The sequence below is a fragment of the Mauremys reevesii genome, linkage group 4 (genome assembly GCF_016161935.1).
Source record: "Mauremys reevesii isolate NIE-2019 linkage group 4, ASM1616193v1, whole genome shotgun sequence".
In the NCBI taxonomy this organism is placed as follows: domain Eukaryota; kingdom Metazoa; phylum Chordata; order Testudines; family Geoemydidae; genus Mauremys; species Mauremys reevesii.
In genome coordinates this window covers 85,280,757-85,303,118 of record NC_052626.1, presented here as the reverse complement: position 1 = coordinate 85,303,118, position 22,362 = coordinate 85,280,757, and the positions used below count along the sequence as shown (strand labels likewise).

At 39.2% G+C, this 22,362-nt stretch overlaps 1 protein-coding gene across 1 annotated transcript in view; it reads right to left on the bottom strand.

Annotated features, from left to right (window-relative positions):
* The window catches only part of PRMT3 (protein arginine methyltransferase 3), a 100,683-nt gene that overhangs the window by 20,540 nt on the left and 57,781 nt on the right, over positions 1-22,362 (bottom strand). Inside the window, exons 12-13 of the mRNA XM_039536619.1 lie at positions 17,492-17,679; positions 12,490-12,576 (exon numbers count right to left, since the gene is read on the bottom strand). Coding sequence (XP_039392553.1) covers positions 12,490-12,576; positions 17,492-17,679 — 275 coding nt within the window. The remainder of the gene's footprint in view (positions 1-12,489; positions 12,577-17,491; positions 17,680-22,362) is intronic.

The window sequence follows — 22,362 nt, the reverse complement described above, 5'->3', positions numbered from 1 at the left end:
CAATAAAATCACTGACTCACTAAACTCAGTTAATATAACTAATTCCTTTTAATTCTGAAAGCTACATTACTGAAATCATGCCAAGACTACAAAATCATTCACTGGAATAGACTTCCAACTGGAATGTAAGTCTTACTTACTGAAAACACTATTTAACATTTTAACACTTATCTAAATGAACACTGAACAAGACATTTAACCTCTTGTCTACAGGCCATAAAATAAAGGTATTTACTAAGATATTCATAAAAGGCTCAGAACACACAAAGCCTACTCTTAAAATCTATTTACTTGATAGAATATTTGTTGCTAAATGTTCAAACATTTTAGGCGACCCTTCAAAACAATTAAGTACAATCTTGCAAAGATCAAAATCCTCCTTATGAATGGTGATGTAACAATTAAAATTAAGTTTTAAAACCAAAAGCATTGTTCCAACCTTAGTAGCATATATGCCAAGTTTTCTTGTTTATAAGAAAATAAAATCTAATAGTAATTTTCTCAGGCTCTTTCCAGAACAGTTTTCCCTCCCACAATACATTTCTAAGAACTTTAAAAAAAAAGTGTGGTGTCCACATGTTTTCCTCAGATTTCCCCACTTAAAGCTTTTTAAGAGGTACAGGGAAGGTTGAGATTTTGAAAAAGACCTCTCGCCCTCGAAACATACAACTTTCTGTGCTGGAACATAAATACTGAAGGCCTGTTGTGTTCTATTGAGAATTACAGTCACAAATAAATCAGTGTAATTATCTAAGTTTCCCAAAGCATTTCCCCATCTTATTAGCAGATAAAAGAATGACTTCATCCAACATACACCAAATCAGAATTAGGCATTGTCCCCAAAACAGCTACAGGAAACAAACCAACATTATCCTAATTTTATGTATATAATTTTCATCTAGAAGTTATCAGTCACTAGGAGGAGTTGACAGATTCTGTAACCCACAGGAGCAATGTTATTTAACCTTACGTGTCAGATATCTGGAAAAAACAAGAGGATTAGAGATGTAGGTTAGGATTCTCATCTGCAGTATTTGTATCAATAAAGTGTGGTTACATACAAGAGACTGGACATGTAAAACTGGCACCTTCAAATTCAACTCTCTCTTTACAGTCTATTTCCAAATCAAACCTGCTCCATTTTCCTGACAGAGGGCCAAGTTGTGTGCAGTTCCTACTGACTTTGATGGAAAGCTGCCTGGATGACAGAAATAAGTTTCCAATCCCATGTTAAGTCTTTAGTGCTGGCAGATAGGGGGCGCACTTGTCACTAAGCAGATTTTACGTGAAAACTATTAATGCCCCAATTCTCTGCTCAATGCCAAGCATGAAGTAGCTGAACATTGGGCAGATGTGCAGAAAGGATAAGTGTAATGGACACATCATCTTGGCAAGCCTCTTGACACATCAGAGGCTCAGCCCAATAACTAAAACAGCAACTGCTGCACACCAGAGGACCAGCAGATCTTCTGACTATTCTTCCCACTCGTACTCAATCACCCCATTCAAGTTGCCACAGGGTCAGTCTTCAACAGAGCTGCTGCCAGGGGAGGGGAGCCTTTACGGCAGCAGAAGCAGAATTTGTGCCAAAGAAGATAAATATAGTAATCCACAAATCACTGTTTACTATTCATTTTCTAGCTCTTTGTTTTTAAAACAGTGTTCACCTGTTTATAGTTAGTCTCTGAATTGACTGATTATCTAACAAGGTTGGGAAAAAGCTGAGGTAATCAAACAGCAACAGTCCTCCACACTTTTGTCAAATATTTCTAGCTAATTTCTTCTGTTGCAATTTCACTACCTCATTACTTCACCTTTGACAGCCCATTTATAGTTCCCTTGAGGACTAATCACCATGAACCTGAGCATTTCTCTGGAAGAGGCATTCAAGTATTAGTCTCTGAACAACACGCACTAGGAAACTGAAAACAATGACTTCTAGATTGTAATAAATAACAAACTGTAGCCTGCCATGAGCTTTGGAAGGATTCTATATGTTAGGAAACACAGCAGCAAAATTATTCTGCTGCTTGTTCTCCATAAATATCTTGTCAGGAGAAACAAATGCTACAAAAAAGATTAAAGCCATCTCAAAGCTAAAGCAGCTAGGTTAATTAAGAAGCAAAGTAATATTCATAACTGACTTCTATTGCTTAGACTGCCAAAACAGCATTCCACAGCAGTCAGCATCATTTCAACCAGCTATAGGAAAGTAAAAGTGAAACCTCCTCAAATGGTAAATGTGATAGCCAATCTGTAAACAAAATAGATAATTTATGCACAGAATACAATCACTGCAACGCAATATAGCCAGGATAGTTCTAAGTATGTAAATAACCTGTATTTATATAAACAGGTATTAGCATCCTAAACATGGCTCAATTTGGAGATGCAGCTTCAGAAAGAGATCATAATCTGTACCCTTCCAGCACAAATTACAAGAACAAATATTTGTCACAAACTACAGATATTTTAATGAATTGCCATAGGGAGAGTAGGTAATTTTCACTCAAATAATGCATGTAAAATGTAAAGTCACCAAAAATATTAAGATACAAAAAAGCTAACACATGGCATATGTTGCAGCAATTAAATTCCCAATGCATAGTTTTTACATTTACACTTAGTCTTATTTTATGACTAGTGAGCTGAAATGAAAACAATTGGATTTTGATTCAAATATATTATAAAAAGTCTTTCTGTAAAGGAAATTGCTTTAAACCTACAGAATCTAATCTGATCTAAACAAATAAGACTGCTTGAGACCCCCATGAGAAGTGGTAAAGACAACCTTACCAATTCAGTTAAGGAACAAGGAAATTAAAAATGATCATCATCACTATCACCTGCAGGGAGTAATTTATCATTTTTGCTCATCACTGGTATCATGTTCCAACAGCGTGTGGCTATAGCAGATACAATTAGGCAGCTGGCCACAGAAGTAGGAGGATAATGTGCTTTTGATGGAGTTTATCCAAGCATGGAGATGGAATGCTTGTAATCCATGCAGCAGAGAAAGTTACTACACATCCGTGTCTCAGAAATACAACAGCTATTTTAAAAACTATTTCTGTAAAAAAGAATACAGAACCTTGAGATGCCCTATTGTATAGTCTTCTTGGCACAAACGGATTATGAATATAAGTAATTTTTAATAGCATGCTATAGCAATGCATAAGTTACTGAATTTAAAACAAAGAAAGTGTATTCTAGAATGTGTTTGATACACACTACAGAAGGCTTGGGTTTCCAACCTGAGTCTGAAGATATTCAATACTATGATTATGGTTCAAATTAACACTTATGTATTCAAATACCTCTTATTGTAACTGGCAAATGAGTTCTCAAGTGCAGAAACTGACATTGCTCAAAATTCTAAATTTTTTATAAATACAACTATCCTTCAATTAAAATTACTTTAATCAAAATTAACTGAATTTGTATTTTAATTACTGAGATTTTAGTATATCAATATCATCTTATTCATTTTACCATTGTCCATCCCCTTTCAACAAAAATGCATACCCTGCTCTTTGACAACTTCTCTTGGGAGAAATGAACAGACATTGCCATTTTCTTCCCATGGGATATTACCATTCAGCTAGGAAAAAAACAAACAACCATGATAGGATCATGGAGGAAGCATTCAAACAAAAGAGGAAGTTCATCAATTGATCTCTGAGAGTAATAAACCATTATATTTTTAATCTCAAAACTAGTATACAATTAATAGCAAACACTGAACTTTCAAATACAATTAATGGCATATTTTCCTAACAGAATCTATTGACTGATTTCAGCCAGATGTCTCATTAAAATCTGCAATGACAAACTTAGTTCTCTAACAGGAAAGATGTGCTTTTAAAGATAATTAGGTTGGTTTTTTTTAAGCAGATTAATTTTGTGAGGTTGAAAATAGGTCAATCTGCACTTAGAACTGATTCATTATGATCAGTTTGAGACTGTTTCGTGCTCTCAAAGAATTTTCAGAGGTTTTGAGCAGAATTTAAAATCAAGGTGATGCCAAGAAAGGAGAAGCTTAATCCTATAAGAGATTTAACTGGAGGAAATGATGGAAAGAGAAAACTGTGCCACAGTAGAGGCTTGAAAATTTATGCTTTCAAAGAACTTTGAAGATGAAGTTCCAGATATATCTAATATTAAATAATAAGCTTATAGTCAATTTTAAACAATTAGACATAACCTTCACATATTTCAAAAGTCAAATGAAAACATTCCCAAAAACTCTGCAAAATTGTGTTTAATTGTTCGAACAACTGAAGAATTATATTAAGAAACATGACTATTTAAAGAAACCAAGTCAGTTCTTTTTCATGGATATTATAGGATAAATATATTAAAAAAAGTCACAGGATCAGTTGGAGTAGTGCTGATTCATAAACACTGCAGAGGCACATTAAACAGGGTGACAGTAAGGGTACATCTACACTGCATTGTAAGCCCAGATTTCAAACTCAAGCTCAAACCTACCTTCGCTTCCATCTCCACATAAATCATGCTAACCCAAGGCTCAGACCTAGAGTCCCAGGACCCCGTGAGGATGGACGGTCCAAGCCTGAGTCAAGTTGGAACCTAGCATTTAAGCCCTATTGCAGTGGTAGGCAACCTATGGCACGCGTGCCGAAGGTGGCACGTGAGCTGATTTTTAGTGGCACTCACACTGCCGGGTCCTGGCCACTGGTCCGGGGGACTCTGCATTTTAATTTAATTTTAAATTAAGCTTCTTAAACATTTAAAAAAAACATTTACTTTAATACAATAGTTTATAGAAAGAGACCTTCTAAAAACGTTAAAATATATTACCGGCATGCACAACCTTAAATTATAGTGAATAAATGAAGGCTCGGCACACCACTTCTGAAAGGCTGCCGACCCCTGCCCTATTGCTTTGCAGTGTAGATGCAGCCCCACTGAACCCATGCTCTGGGAGTCTGTCAAAAGTATTCCACAATCTCGTGGGCTGACTTTCTTTGTTCTCTGGACAGTCAAGTTTTCCCACACCGCACCACGAACAAAAAGCTAAAGTGGCCACATTTTGGGAGGACGCTAGAAAGCCTGGGATACGGATGGTTGGACTCAGACCTACATAACTCAGTGTTGATGCTGTAGTTCCAGGTTGGGACCCTGGGTTCAACAATTCCTAACCTGTGGTTACAAATGAGTGTAGACGCTCAACCCTAGATTAACAAATCCAGGGTCTGCTAACTTGAGTTCTACTAACCCTAGGCTTTAGCGGGGGAGGATCCCCGACCCCAGGCTCTAACCTAAGCCTCGACAGCTACACTGCAGTTTTATAGCTCTGCAGCTTGAGTCCCAGGAGCTCAAGTCAGCTAACACGGGTGTTTAATTGCAGTTGAGACATTTCCTAAATCTCTTCATTAATCTGCATTACTTAACTATCTGAAATATCTTACTAACTTTTTATTTCCACCTTATAATTTTAATGTTATTGAAATCTTCTCCACCTATGTAATAGTTTAAGTGCCCTCCCCCTATCCTCCAAATAAATGAAGTTAATCACAGTTTCAGCAATGTTGCATTTAATAATGTGTTACTTTTCTGGCATCTATTCAGCTCACTGTCCCCATTGCCCATCTCCAGTGTTTCTCTCATGGCCCAGTCAGCTCCATTTCATTTAATACAAAATATCCACAGGTACTGCATTTAGTTGCTTTTATAAGATACTCATAAAATAAACACTGGTGTGCCAGTTTTGCTGACAGAAATTAATGAAGTGCTGGGCTCTTGGGAGCAAAGGACTGTGGAGTAAAATGGTAACTTCTAGAAGGAAGGATGGATCCTCTAGAATATACCTGAAATCAGACTTCAGTAACACTTGCAGTGGAGGAAGTGCAAGACTGATGATATTTCGATTGACATACCAGTCAACTAAAGGCAACGTGGACTGATTTAAAAATTACCAAGTGGAAAGCTGTGATTTAAATCAGCAATTTTAATCAACTTATCCATTTGTACTTCAGTTATTTTCTCAAGAAAGGCACATTCTCATTGGCTGATATATCACTAAAATACGTTGATTTACAACTAAATAGAGTCTTTACAATAGATTTGGTATATTTTGTGCTACCTAGGAAGGCAGATTTATTTAAGCAACTATATAGCTTAATAGTTTCAGATTCTTATAAAAACTGTACATTTTTAGTATGTTAGAGAATGGTGAATGATACATTGATATATTTACTAGATAATTAACTTCTTGCTCATGATTTGTGTCAAGCTGCATTAGGATGGTAAGTGGAATTTAATTAAACACAAAACAGCCTATAAAATTTATTTTAATTAAACAAAACAACCTTAAATGTTTTGGATAAACTTCTCTTATAACATGTTTCCCATTTATAACTAAATGATTTATTAAAACAGAGGGATTAATTGTAGTCAGCAAATTAAACTGATATTTAAGGTCAGACTGGGAAAAAATTTCAAATATGCCTAATTTAAAAGACACTGGATCTTAAATTCCTGGTCTACACTTCAAAATAACTTAGGTATAACTATGTCACTCAGGGGTGTGAATAATCCACTCCTCTGAGCGATGGAGCTATACTGACTTAAGTGCCAGTGTAGACAGAACTATGTTGGTGGGAGAGCTTCTCCTGTCAACATAGCTACAGCCATTCACGGAGGTGGAGTTAAGCCAATGGGAGAGCTTTCTCCCATTACCTTAGAGCATCTTCACCAGACGTGCTACAGCATGCAGCTGCACCAATGTAAATTTCTAGTCTAGATCTGCCCCATGTCTCTTAGGATACTTAGGCTGACCTATTGTGCTATATTGATAAAGCCTGACTTCAAAAGTTAGATTCCCCACCCCGTAATTCTCTTTATATAGAAACTCAGCCTTTGATGCCAAGTTTTTGATAGAGGCTTCAGCATGAATTTATCATATTTATTTAATTAATAAATAAACTGGGGAATGGGCCACCAAAATACCCAGAGAGAACCTGCTTCAATACAGAAGTAAAACCCCCTCCAACTGCACACTCCTAGTTGTCACCTACCACCGCATACTGGAACCAATACAGAGTATCAAACACCTACAATCATATGCAATGGGGACCCCATCCAGGAAAGATTTCTATCAGAACCGCCACTTCTGGACTACAAACTATGTCCTAACATCTCCAAGATCAGCAGCAAGCCCCTCACAGACTAGGACATAGTACCTCAAAGTAACACAGAACCCTATCAGGATAACAGATGCAAAATCAGCAGACATCTCCACTGCCACAATGATCAACACCCCTCCAACACACACTTCTCAAGATCCATGGTCCAACACATGCCTGTATCAGCATGTGGTAGTCCACAGAGTGAGGTACAAGTGCTCCAATAGCAGCTGTGTGTGTGAAACCAGACAATCACTATGCTCGTGAATGAACACACACAGGAAAATGAAAAAAAGACAACCACCACCTCATCTGTGGGAGAACACTCTTCACGAAGCGATCTCTCTGTATCTGAGCTATCAGTCCTCATCCTCAAAGGAAACTTGAAGAACACTTTCAAAAAATGAGCCATTGTGATAGACTGTACCCCTGTATTCAACCTTTGCACACTATTGTAATAATCTTTGTACAAAATATGCCTTTTGAGGGATCATTTGAGAACTCAATTTGCTGGTCATTATTGTTCTGGTAAAATATGTGTAGCAACATTGTATGTACATGTGACATTATTGACATGAACTGTGACCATATAGATCATTGTTGCAACCAAGGTCCGATAGTTGCACCAAATCTTGTACAAAGGAAGTTAAGTAAGGTGTCTATGGAAAGATTGTAATTTGCTGGTTATGATTATGCTGTCTGTATGTGTGTATCATTTTTGTATTTTAAGTTATGAATATTGGCTATGTACTTGTATCTCAATGTGTTTGGTTTTAAGTAGCATCAATGAAGCATTTGGTCACCTTCTTGAGAAAGGACTATTTTGAGTAAATGCCCAATCAAGAATCATTTAACTGGCAATGGACTTTGGGAGACGCCAATCCACATCTGAGCTTTTCTGGGAACGTTCAAACTAACATGTAAACAATGGCATCGACCTGCAAAAAGCTGAATCATTCATGGACCTGTGACTTGCCCAGGTGACTACAAACTCCCATCTTGTTGCTGTGATTTTGCATAGAAGAACAAAGGGATTTCCACCCACAAGAGAATATAAAAGTCCCTGGAAGCCTCTCCATTTTGTCTTCAGCTGGCTCAAGAGATGGCCTCTCCATCCTAAAGAGATGCCTGAAAGAGACTGGTACAGGAGTGTGAGCGATTGCTGGACCCGGACCATAAACCACAATGTTGGTCTGAAAAGGACTGGGCCCAGACTAGGAAGGAGTCTAGTTTGTGAAAGAAGCTTATTGGGACATCTCTGAGGGTGAGATTTACCTGTATTCAGTTTCCTGTATTAGCCTTAGACTTACGTGTTTTGTTTTATTTTGCTTGGTAACTTACTTTGTTGTATCTGTTATTACTTGGAACCACTTAAATCCTACTTTTTATACTTAATAAAATCACTTTTGCTTATTAATTAACCCAGAGTAAGTAATTAATACCTGGGGGAGCAAACAGCTGTGCATCTCTCTCTGTGTGTTATAGAGGGTGGACAATTTATGAGCTTACCCAGTATACGCTATACAGAGTAAAACAGATTCATTTGGGGTTTAGGCTCCCAGAAAGACTGAATACTGGGTTCTGGGAAAGTCCCTGTTAACTGAGAAGCCCCTGGGGTAAGTGAATCTTAGTTTCTGTAAACTGCAGGGGGGTTTGGCCCAACCTCTTGGTCTGTGCTGTAGCCAACTGGTGTATCCAGCTCAGCAAGATGGGAGTGGAGGAAAGCCTTCTCTGGCAGGGGGTTTGTCCTCAGTGGCATCCCAACACATCTAGTGACAGTCTTGAGGGAGTCTCTGTGACCAAACCCGGCACAGTAAAGTTACAAGATTCCACTGTATGATGTTACTAAAACATGTGTTTTGGGGTCCCCCTGAATGTAATTCAGCCTAGTGAGAGCTTAGGTGTGACTGGCAGGCTATAAGTGCACCTGGACATAGCTGGGAGTAATTTACATTCTGTAGGCGGTTTGTGAACAGTCCTGATGGGAGGCTACAGCAGCAAAACAGTGGAAAGGGCACCCCAGGCTAGAGAGCAGAGGTGGCACAGCTACTCACTAGTCTAGATTGTACCGTGTCACAACCATAACTTTGCCAGACACTAAAAATCATGGTCTGAATAGAGCCACTGGATTTATGGCTTATTACAACAATCTATAACCTATTAACACCCCACCCACAACTACTTCCCCTTCCCCTCCTTTCCGCCCTATGACTGGAGGCCTGTTAACAAGCCACCTCACCTTGCATGGTCCTTTGAAATATGTGTTATCTACTTATGCTAAACAATTTCTTCCATCTAGTATTTAGCTGTGACACTGAAAAAGTTTCCCAGACTTGAAGAAGAGTTCTTCAAGCTTGTCTCTCTCACCAACAGAAGTTGATCCAATAAAATATTACCTCACCCACCTTGTTTCTCTGATATCGTTGGACCAACACAGTTACAACAACACTGCATACAACAAAGTACAGTGTCATTTTTATGTTAAAAAACAAGGAAGTCAGAGCAGATACATACATCATTTTCTTTTATCAGAACTTTTGTCAGGTACAAAAAAAGCTTTTAGATTTTCTTCCTAGAGTGTAAAATATAAAATAGCATATTAAAAAAGTAGAAGCTGATGCATTCAAGGCAAGCCTTGTAATGCTGTTTTCAAAGCACAAAACTGTACCTCAAAAATTCTCAATACAAATAATGGACTTTTATTGTTCATTTACTGCAAGGATAGGCAGCCTGATATGACAGATGGACTGTCAGCCTCTAACTAAACCTCCACACTCCATCATAAAAGGAGTGGAAATTCTACTCATAAAATGTCAATAATCCGACATGATTAAGTGCAAAATACTTGAGAGAATTCTACTTGTTTTTTTAAGACCTATGTTAATCAGAAAATTCCAGAAACAAACCACTAGAGCTCACAAAGCTTCCAAACTTAAATCAACATCTAACCTACATTACCTTAAAAAAAGAGTTGCACAACAATAGAAGGCGATTTTGTAAAGGTCCAGTATTAGAGGAAAGTGATACTACTTTAACCAATATTCTGTTTTGCTCTATCAAACAATACAGGACAACAAAGACCACGTGGAGTTCTCTAACTGATCATAATTATTCCAAGAAGGCCTAAAGAAATCAGTGTCACTGCAGCAATTCGTTTTCCTACTTATTTTTATGGTATACATTTAACAGTTACATATTAAGAAAACTTTACAAAAATTGTATGCATCTGCTTTCCCAGGGTAATTTCAAGTAAAATTTCACTAGATTTTTTCCCCCCTCACTATTGTCTCTATTACGATAATAGGTGGTCTGGTAGATTTTGTGCTTGAACTTGAATCTTTCGATGATTATTTTGCAAGGCTGCATTTGAAACACACATTTAAATAAGAAAAGCAGGCATTAAAAATAATTCCACTTACATGCACAGTGCCTGTGACGGATGGCTATGCCTGTATACTTGAGCTATAGTTTTGCATTGTACTTCTGAACATGTTTTAAAAAGGGCTTGTCTACACAGCAAGTTTAGTGTGTAGCAAGCCAGCAAGTGACTCTACAGCTCATTAGCTTGCCATGCACTAACTCGTCATGTGGCCCCTGCTATGGCCGGGTAGAAGTTCCATAGCGTGCTTTGACGTACATGGTTCCAACTGTATGGCAAAGTGCTCTACGGCAGTTACGGAACTGTTAGTGCGCCATAGCAGGTCCACATGGCAAGATAGTGTGCTGTAGATTCACATGCTGGCTTGCAGCTCACTTAACTTGCTGTGAACACAAGCCCACAGAAATGTTTCTCCTGAAAGTATCTAGCACAAGAGCAATGGCCCTCACTAATGCCTTTGGGTGCCACCATAACAAATGATTAAATAAACTATAAGAAAACATTAAGGTTGACATGATAAGCTTCAAGAGATTGGAAATTCAATTTTAACAACCTTAATTCTGCACATGGAGTGTATATATTAAATAGTCTGATTACACATTTTCTACAGCCTTGTAAGGTGCCTCTTAAGATGCGCAATAAATGAATTAGGTATATCTCTTGACTTGGAATGACAGACAAAAGTAGTACAAACAGTGCCCGAGTGCAATCAGCAATTGTTTAAAGCTAAATGCAGACAAAACAGGCACAATGCAGGTGAAAAGTAATAAAGCTTTCAGTGAAGCAGCCAATACTTTACCTCCCTCTCACCCATCATCTTATGAAAACTGTATGCATGGAATCTTGGCAGCCCTTTCAGACTCCACTAATAATGGATACCCAAATAGTAACAGCTAAAAAATGCCCCCTACCCTCTACAGACATAGCAATTTAGCCATATATTTTTGACTGACAGTCTCGACTATTCCCATACATAATATCCAAAAATGAACAGACAACGAAAAAGATCTAGCTGATTCAACATGCAGCAATAATACACACTGCTAATCAACACAGGTTCCCAATTAATGACTCGATTGAATTCAAGGTCTTCACCTTGATTTTTAGAACTACCAACAGTTAGAAATTGTTTATTTTAAGAGCCCCGCTTCTCCCTCCACAGGAAGATCTACATTGTTGGCCGTGCCCTTCAGGAAAAATGGGACCAGGACTAGACAGAGTTGGGAAACAGAGCCTTATTGGTTCATGGCTGTAAACACTCTTAAAACCCAGTAACCAACCTTCAGAACAAAATACAGGACTCAAACCATTGCCAAAAAGTTTCCCTGCATAAAAGTTTAATGGTAAAAATAATACATCAATGCCATGCCAAGTCTCTATTGCATTAATCAGGTTCAAGTGCCCATTACAAATTAATTTAATATTTATACTGACCTGATTCAGAGCAAGGACTTGAACCCGGCTATCCCACATCTGAAGTAAGTGTCCTAACAACCAGGACATTTATTATGATAGGGTGGGTCTCATTTTCTGGGGGGTGGGAGTAGGGGGAAGTGATTTGTCCCGATGTGGAATAGGAAAATTTTGTAATCTTGAAAATATTACAGGATGGGGAAAATGTTTCCCACTCAGCTCTATGCTAGTGAAATATAAGTTGTAGTAACAGGAAATTCTTCTGACTAAGCTGGAAGGGGAGAGAGTCACAGTTCGAGGCAATGGAAAGAGATACAAAAGAAAAAATAGCTTTCATGCCCACTTTTACTTCCCCCACTGAACCACATTATTATTGGGGGTTCTGCATTAATTTATTTAAAGGACCAGTTTCACACCTCTGTAAATGCACAGATGAACTGTCAATGGCAATACTTACATTCATTTATCATCAGCACTTCAATGAATGCACTGGCCTGCCAATCAAGGATAATGTTAGTCAAATGCAGAAAGAATAAGTTGCCTTACCGTACACATGGTATTTTCAGTAATAATTAGGGTGAAATCCGATGAAAACTCGAGATCTGGAATGGATGTTGTGTGACAGTCTATACGCTATCAAAAAAGTGAAACATCAATTTTGACATTAAATAGTTTAAATCAGAATTAAAAAATACATCTCAGTTGAACTTAACTACACCCCCCTTAAAAATAAAATAAAGACAACTCATAGTACACTACTGATTCAACTCATCAGTTGGAAAGAGTAAACAATGCTACGTATTAGAATTTTCAAAAAAAACATAGAACTTTTATAATATAATTAAGCAATATTTGTGCAGCCCACAAAGATTTGTCTATAACAATCATTCCCAAACATTTAAACTTAACATAAAGAAAGACACGAAATAGAAGTTGGGATATGGAGCCTTTCACCATTGGCTGAAGTCTTGTTAAGGCTGGTAGTGATGTAGCCTATACCCATTTGGATGTCTTGGCCAACAGTAGCCTAAGCTGAATGAGTTGCTGGTTTCAGTCTCTCTCTCCATGGACATTTGCCCATATCTCAAAGAACTTATTAATTGGCACCCATGTTGGCAGGTTCAGCAGAAAAAGAATGGTTAACCATGGAGACTTCTACTCTCCAAACCTTGAAAAGACAGTCCTCCAGGTTACAGTTGAGGAATACTGACTTGGCCTAATGGAGAACCTGTGTTGTAGCTACCCGCTATGCTGTATGCATACTGTGAATTAAAAATTTGAAAATAGTAAGAAAACTCAGTACCATTATTAACTGAGCCTCATTACATATTCAATCTTGTCATAGCTCAGAAAATACCTCACTATTTTTGCATCGTACGGATTCTTTTGTTTTGCTTGCTTACAGCAAATTCAAAATTTGTGCAGCATGGCCAGCACATTTTAGCTAAGAATGAAGGATAACTGAACATTTTACTGAGTTTAAAAAGAGTACACTTCTAATGCCTATACTCTTCCATAGTTTAGCTGATCATGTAATACTCAAACATTTCTCAATGCTGTACATCCTTTATACTTTTTCTGAACCCAATTCTAACAGGCAATACTCAAAATTAATGAACAGCTAATGTGAGGAAAGTGTACTAAACTATTTCCTTTAATAATCTTATGATGAATAGGAACATTTTTATAATTTCCTAGTTATTTTAAATCCATTTATTATGTGGAATAGTTACTGATTAAAATTGTTTACCTGTAATGTCATTCTTGCTTCCCTCATTAATTTTACTACAGCTTGTGCAATGAACACTAAGAAACAAAGGAGCTCAAGATTTATGGATTTATTTTAAAAAGATATTGTTACTAAAAATTATGTAAAAAGAATAAATTTAAACTGTAAAAAAGAGTTTTTATATTATATTGGAGCTGTATGATGACAGGCCTATTTTACGAATGGATACCCTGGCCGCCTTATACAGCTCAGACAATGATTGTCCCTAAAGGTATATATTAAAGAGAGTTTACTGCACTATTTGATAGAGTAAATACATATTTAAACTTTAAGACTAGAGTGTTCAGTAATATGACAGAAATAGTCTTAGTGCTACATTATAGGTAGAGTAAGGAGCAACACCTACAGTTAAGACACTACCTATTAAAAGACTCTGTTTTCAGTTATGACTTATCCTAAAAGACTGCTCAGGCTGAAGTTTTCCATAACAGGTGTCTGATTTGTCCACGTTAAACGTTGCTTCAATAAAAAGCACCAGTACCTCCATCTTTTGGAGCAGGAAATTTGATGGTGATGGCGGGGGAGGCCTTTGTATCAAGGATATACCTTTTGTTAACCATGTAAAAATTCACCCAAATATGCCAAAATTATAATATTTGGAATAAATCTCACATAGAGACTTGCTAGAGTTTGGTAGCTAAATTCTCCAAAGAGTCTGTCTGCACTGAGCATGCTGTATCCCCACAGATTCCTAACACTGACCAAACTGCACCATCCTCACAGAGCAAGCTCCACCCTAGGTTGCAGGGGTAAAGCTGGCCTTTTTGACACAGCTCCTCATGCGAGGTGCTGCCAGGCACAAGAACTGAGAGCGAAGGAGTAGCCTCTCCTGTGCTATCAATGCCCCCGCTTCCCTCCTCCCCTCAGCTGGTGGTGAGAAGGAGGAGGAGAAGGAGGAGAAGGAGCAAACAACCACATTGGAACGCAGAAGGGTGAGGACAGGAACAGGAGTTGGGGTGACATAAGCAAGATCAGAGAAGGTCTAAAAACAGTAAGAAGGGGAAGGTCAGAAATAGGAAGAAGGACAAGAGCAGGGTCTAAAACCACTAGAGAACACTCCCCTAGAAAACCTAAAATTGAACCCAATATTCCTCAAGCCTCAATATTCCTCTACTGTCTAACAAATAACTGTGAAACTCACTGGCAAAATGTGTCTCCGTCCCCTTTTGTGGCAGGTTTAGAAAAGAGAACAGCCTTCTCTTGCTACCAGCTATTCCATTAGCTCAAGTGACAGATGAGCCATGCTGCAGATCTAAAGACCCCAATCCTGCTAATGACCCATGTGGGGGTCAGAATGGTTCTACAGGATGTAGTTATAAGAGGTTAGGAAGTTACACCCCAAAGTACTACATGATAAGAACGTTAGGTTGCAAAATCAAGAACTCTAAAGTCAGGAAATGCCAGAATTAAGGCAGGAAGAGAAAGGGTGGGCTAATGCTTATGGCAGTTCAGTGCTTCCATGGAGAACTGGATTCTATCCCTGCCTCTGGCACAGAGTTTCTGTGTGATATTGGGCAAATACTGTCAGGAATCAGGCACTGCAGCAGAACCAGTCTCCAGGCAACCTAACAAGTGCAGTTGGCCTGTAGTAGGCTGCCTAACTGGCTATACTGCCTGAGTGGTTGGACGAGTCAGCAGCCTAGCTCTCAAGCCCAGAAGCAGCAGCTGTGATAGCTCCTCCACTTGCTTCTGCTTGTTCCCAATCTTGCTCCTGCTTTGACTCACTACAGGTAATCTGGCTTTGACCCTTCACGCTGGCATCTGGCCTCTGACTCCAGCTCTGACCTTGGGCTCCAATTCCTGGCTACTGATTATTAGGCATGATTGTCCACGTCCCAGTCTCTGACACACATGAACCAAAATGTTCATAGGTGGCCACTGTGTTATCCAGACAGACACACCTGGAGTGTGATTTGCAGAAGTGCTGAGCACGCAACTGTATCAGCAGGAACTCTGCTCTGGAGCTACGAAGTGTGCTATAAAATGCTAAGTACTCTGAAAAAAAATCTAGCCCTAGGCTTCTCAATCTGGGCACCCAAAATTAGTGGACACTAGACAATTTTGGCTTTAACCAATACCTGAGTTTCCTCATGTGTAAAATGGGAATAATACCACCATCTCCATCTCACAGGGATGCTTAAAAATTCAATATCATCTGTAAACACCAAGCAATGAGGACGCCAGCAGCAAAGAAAAGCCCAAGAGGAAATTAATAATTCTATATTCAGTGCAGGGCCTGGAGCAGCAAATAAAGCATGGGAACACACAGAATAAGGAGAATGGACTTAAATATTTAATAGCTGTTTATTCAGTAAGAAAGATCCTTCCTGGGCACTGAATGAGGCAGGTGCTCAAATCGCACATGATCAAGTAATCAAAGACGGTCTCCTGGTGCAAATACAAAAGGGGAGCAATTCAAGGCTGCACTGGCAACTGGCATTTCCTAACTTTTGAGCGCTTAATTCTGAAACCTTAACGTTTTTACCTTTTTTTTCCCTGGATGTAATTATATACACACATCCCCAACATGATATTGGGGCATATGGCTGTATAAAACTGGCTTAGGCAACATATTTCAGGCTGTTGTGGAGCTGCCCATAGCTCCATGTTAATTTTGAGTTGGCAGCATACCAGCACATTCTGAAGTCATTGCTAACTCATCCTGGACAGGTTATAACTCAGCAAGTATAACACTTGTAATGAAGACTGACAGACCGCTGGCCATATTTTAACCTCTGACAAAGTTTGTAAATACAAGATACATTCATCTCCTATCATATACAAGGTTAAGCTAGGGGAGCCTTGGGCACTAGAAGTATTTGGACAGAATTCCTTTACAGAAATAACTATCCAGGGAAATTATAAGAGAAATTAACTGACATAGGTTTTAAGAGTTCAAATATTTGAAGGAAAGACAGCAACAACTTTTAATGAAAACAGAGAACACGAACCTAGTTGGATTGTCTTGCCTCCATACAATCTTAAAATTTCTTGCTGAAGTATAGCCTCTTTTCTCCAGGATGGAGAGAAAAAAAACAAGAAGGGGTGGATGGTGTTTCACCAAAGCTTCCCAGTTGCCCATAGACAAGCCTGTTTTATCTATACCCTTCTTTCCTGGCAACCCTTTCTCCTACTGAGGTGGCTGGAACTGTACGTGCAATTCAGCACACACATTAAAATTTCAGACGAGTGTTCTAGAATTTAACCTCAGCCAGTAGACATACAATATTAAATGAATCAGTATGAAATAAGAATCACAATATCTGTTTACAATGAAAGCTATTTACTTTGTAATCACTCATCTCCTTTGCACTGTCACTATGAAAAGACAGCACAATCTGGTTCTCAGGAGAACCTGAAGATATAAGCTGACAGGAAAGTCAGAAATTTGTAGCAAGTTAAAGTTGCAAAATTATATAATCAGTTTATTTCCTCTGTTCAGGGGGTGGGGGGAAGGCAGAAGAAAGACCTGGATTTAGAAGAAAAAAAGTTTAAGGTTATTACTTTTATATATCAGGAACCCGAAGTTCCTAAACAGTCTTTAGAATCTGCACTTAGTGTTTGATATTTAAAGTAAGCCATTTTAATGCTGTGAACACCTTGTTGCATTTGTTCCAGGATTTCTCTAGATTAAATATGCTTTATTAATCTTTTCCATATTAAAAATAGTTATGTTTGAGAATTTATGAATGGAAATAAAAAACCTGAAGAATGCATTTTTAGTGTGCTTTTATTTTAGAGAGGTATTGGGTACAGTACCTTAACGACACTGGCTTCAGATATAAGTGTGCTTGGATCCACTACCTCCACAACAGCTTCTGGAATTACAGCCTTCTTCATGCAGGACATGTTGAAGCCATACACATCATCCCAGAAAGCTAGTCTATCTGCATGTTTATTCTTATCACCTATAGCCACCAGGCTAATGGTGCAGATGTCTGGATAGACTGTAACAAACAAAGGACTAGAGGTGAAAAAAGAATGAGAATTCAGATGCTCTTTTATGTTTTATAAATGAACAACAAATGAAAAAAGGAACTGATTTTACTGCTCGCACAGGGATCCAACCAACAAACAGTTTCATAGGCTGAAGTCCTTTTAGTCACAGAATATGGATAGGCTAGACCAGTGGCTCTCAACCTTTCCTGACTACTGTGCCCCTTTCAGGAGTCTGATGTGTCTTGCGTACCCCTAAATTACACCTCACTTAGGAACTACTTGCTTACAAAATCAGACATAAAAAATACATAAGTGTCACAGCACACTATTGCTGAAAAATTGCTTACTTTCACCACATAATAAAATTAATCAATTGGAATATAAATACTGTACTTACATTTCAGTGATCGTATATAGAGCAGTATAAACAAGTCATTGCATGTATGAAGTTTTTCCCACACTACCTTGGCAACATGACTCAGGAGAAGATACCTCTATGGTTGAGCCATGTTGCCAGGATATGGAGGGGAAACATTCCATGGAGAATGCCCTGGACCATAGGGCATTCTTCAGCTTTTATGCTGAAACTACCAATAAGTGAGTATACCAAAGCCTGAAAATTTACCAGGCAGCTACTAGCCAAAGGCCTTTAGGAAAACTGAAGAAAGCCTACTAGCAATGTCAAAGGGCAAATCCCTCATGAAATGTCCTCTGCCAGAAAGGGGAAGAATGATGTGATGCCTATTGCAGTGATGTCTATCTTTTATATCAGCTTCTGACTCATAGATGTTTGATGGCATTTTTAAAAAATACCTTCTGGCTGCCGGAAAGGAGGAGGAGTTCTCTCCCCCTTCTTCCTATCTTCAAGGAGTGTCCTCCCTACACACACTACATTTGGGACTCTACCACTCCCCAACTTCCATTTGTGATTGCTCCTTTCCCATGAATAGGACCAGCATCTGTCTCTGCTTATTGCTTTCCCAAACAGCAGTGGGTGACTGACACTCTTGTTTAACAGTTCACCAGTTTCACTGTGGGAGGGCATGGACCAGCATTCACATTGCACTTCCTGCCAGCACCCGCCCCAAGCTGGAAAAGCCAATGATCCAACCAGTGGACTGAATCTGATGATGAGTCCTGGTCATATGCCACTTGAAGCACACTGCACATATGCTAAGAAGTGAAACTGGTCCTCTGGCAATTTCACTCAGTTGTTGACTGAAATAGTTGTGAACTGCAGTAGCACTGGATATCGCAGTCTGCAGTCTCTGGAGAACAGCACTGCATCAGCCGGAAGGTTATCCTCACATTGGAATTAGAAGTTAAAATACCACTTTACCTTTTGCAGAATAGATGGCTAGGATTCTCCCCACAGGGAAGTTTCCTACTTGCCACTGGTGAGATGTTAAACCTTTATTGGAGGATTTATCATTAATAAATACACACAACCAAACATTTTTTTTGACTAAATATAAGTAGTAAGCACACTGCAGGGCACTTTACCCTTTTAATGTTTTACAGAGAAGTGCGGCAAAAGGTAATAAAAATCAAACTAGGTTTCTCTTTTCTTTTCCAACATCTGGTTAACTGTAAAATTGATTTCTTCTTCAATACTTGAAATTTTAACTATGAGAATGAGCATGATGGAATCAGTGAGATGCAGGGGATGTATAGGAAGACAAATATACAAAGATTATATCATTTTTTCTTTTTAATATACTGAAAAGAGGGAATAGTAGAATTATAGAATCTCAGGGTTGGAAGTGACCTCAGAAGGTCATCTAGTCCAACTCCCTGCTCAAAGCAGGACCAATCCCCAGACAGACTTTTGCCCCAGATCCCTAAATGGCCCCCCTCAAGGATTGAACTCACAACCCTGGGTTTAGTAGGCCAATGGTCAAACCATTGAGAGCTATCCCTCCCCCCAAATAATTTGTCACCCTAGATGGGACTTGACCCCACAATCCCTGGCTTAGAAAGCCAATGCCTTATCCATTAGGTGACTGAAGTGCAATAGTAAACTGAAAGGTACTTTTGTGTAACAAAAGCAGGTTTATTCCAAAGGAAGTCCTCCTTAGTTTAACCAGCCAACCAAACAGAAAGGCATCTTTGCTAAAGAAGCCACTCTCTTTCATACAAAATATTCAGTAAGAAAGCATCATCGTTGACAATTGGAAAAAGTTCTACATAAATAAGCAAGCACGTTGTAATATTCTTAACATATTTCTGGCTCGCTCTTTTAATTACCCTTAATTAACAATATTTGTAAAATCTAATTATTAACTACTCTAACACCCCACTGATCAGAAGACTATCATCCCCACTCTACAGATGAGGAAACTGAAGCAAAGCTACTGACTTTTTCCAAGAGAGGGCTCTGATTAACTCAACAGGAAAAAGGCAACATGATGAGAGCTCAAAGGGCAGCAGCCCAACATGTACTGTTTGCAACAAATCAGTTGCTTTCCACACACCTGACAGCTGTCACACAAAACGAGCATCTGGCTTGTGAGTGGTTTCCTGGAGCAAGTGACAAGGGGCTGCAGTTTCTCAATGCTCCCCTATTGCTGGTCTATGCCAGAGAGTCTTGCAAACTGCATTTTGTTAATTTTTGCCTCCCAGCATTCCAAGCCGCCTCCTGGATCACAAGGGACACCCCAATGAGAATGTAGACTATGTAATAATTAACTCACGAAGCAAGCAAAATGTCCTGAATGTTACTGCTGCTCCATGAATTGGCTAATAAGGTTTGCAGGAAGGGTTCCAAAACAATTAGGAATTTTGCTTCCAGGGTCAGCAGAGGAAGGGATTATTATGATGGTACTCTCAAAATTGTGTGTGTTGGTCAGATCTTGCAGCTCTTCGCAATAGTGTGGTACAGTATATAAGGACATGATAGCACGCAGGTGGCACTAGGATTGTAGTGTATGAGGGAGGAAATGGCAACCTGCAATAGGTATGTAATACAGTAACTCCTTGCTTAACATTATAGTTATGTTCCTGAAAAATGCAACTTCAAGCGAAACGATGTTAAGCGAATCCAATTTCCCCATAAGAACTAGTGTAAATGGCGGGGGGGGTTAGGTTCCAAGGAAATTTTTTTTTCACCAGACAAGACACACACACACACAAAATTTTAAACAAACAATTTAATACTGGTTCACAGCAACGATGACTGTGAAGATTGGTTGTGGTGGTGAAGTCAGAGGGTGGAAGAGGGTGGGATATTTCCCAGGGAATGCCTTACTGCTAAATGATGAACTAGCAATTGACTGAGCCCTCAAGGGTTAACACATTGTTGTTAATGCAGCCTCACACTCTACAAGGCAGCACAAATGGAGGGAGGACAGACAGCATGGCAGACAGAGACAGAGAGACACAACTTGTGTGTGAGAGAGAGAGAGATGTGCATTGCCCCTTTAAGTCCCTGACCCCACTCTAAGTACATTGCCTTCGTAGGGGGAGGGATAGCTCAATGGTTTGAGCATTGGCCTGCTAAACCCAGGGTTGTGAGTTCAATCCTTGAGGGGGTCATGGGGGTAAAAATCAGTACTTGGTCCTGCTAGTGAAGGCAGGGGGCTGGACTCAATGACCTTTTGAGGTCCCTTCCAGTTCTAGGAGATAATAAATACTTAATAATTGGAGGTATACCTAAGTAGATCAGCAAGCTGAGGCAGCTGCTGCTGCTAAGAAGCTCCGTTATGTGTCCTCTATGGAAGATGGGGCAAGCGGGGTGCAGGAGCCGGGGGACATTAGCCTGACATTAGCCCCCACTCTGCACAGCAAGCAGGAGGCTCTGAGGAACAGCTCCAAGGCAGAGGGCATGAGCAGCACATAGCAGTGGGGGGAGAGGGATAGCTGAACTGCTGGCAATTGATAGCCTGCTGGGCGGCTGCCACACAGGGAACTTAGGGGAACGGTGAGCTGATAGGAGGGCTGTCGGTCCACCCTGGTTCCAAGCCCCCACCAGCTAGCTGCAACAGGCTGTTCTTCCTGCAAGCAGTGGACAAAGCAGGTGGCTGCCGAACAATGTTAAAAGGGAGCATTGCGCAACCTTAAACGAGCATGTTCTCTAACTGATCAGCAACAAGACAACATTAACCAGGACGACTTTAAGTGAGGAGTTACTGTACTATCATGATCAGGTCCATAGTTCTGAGCTATTGTGTCAACAGGAGATGATTTGCCTTGTATTTTAAGCCTGAAATAATATAGGTTTGCCATCCAATTGCTTTAAAATTACTTCCACTGTGTGCCAAACTCCTAAATCAGCTGCAAAACTTCTGATTGATTAGACTAGAGTAAGCTCTAAACAGCAATTAGAGGGTAAACACTAAGTGCCCAAATGTAATGTTTAGTTTATCAACCAAACATGAATTAACAAGCCCTGTAAATAGAGTTAAACAAGACACTGTGCCACAGCCAGGACACATGGGCAAAGGACCATAACACGTGCCACTGTTTGAAGAACTATTTGCCCTTTTATAATATTGTTCAGACCATAAATAGCAGGAACAAGTACAGCTATGCTTAAATTGTTTTTAATCTTATCCTGCAAATGGGATTTTAACAATTTTATGCAACAACGCAATACTTAAATTCTTACATTTGATAACAACATGACTTCACATACCCTTATAAAGGGACCTAAATGGATGTTTGACTTCCAAATTATCTGTAATAATTACAAA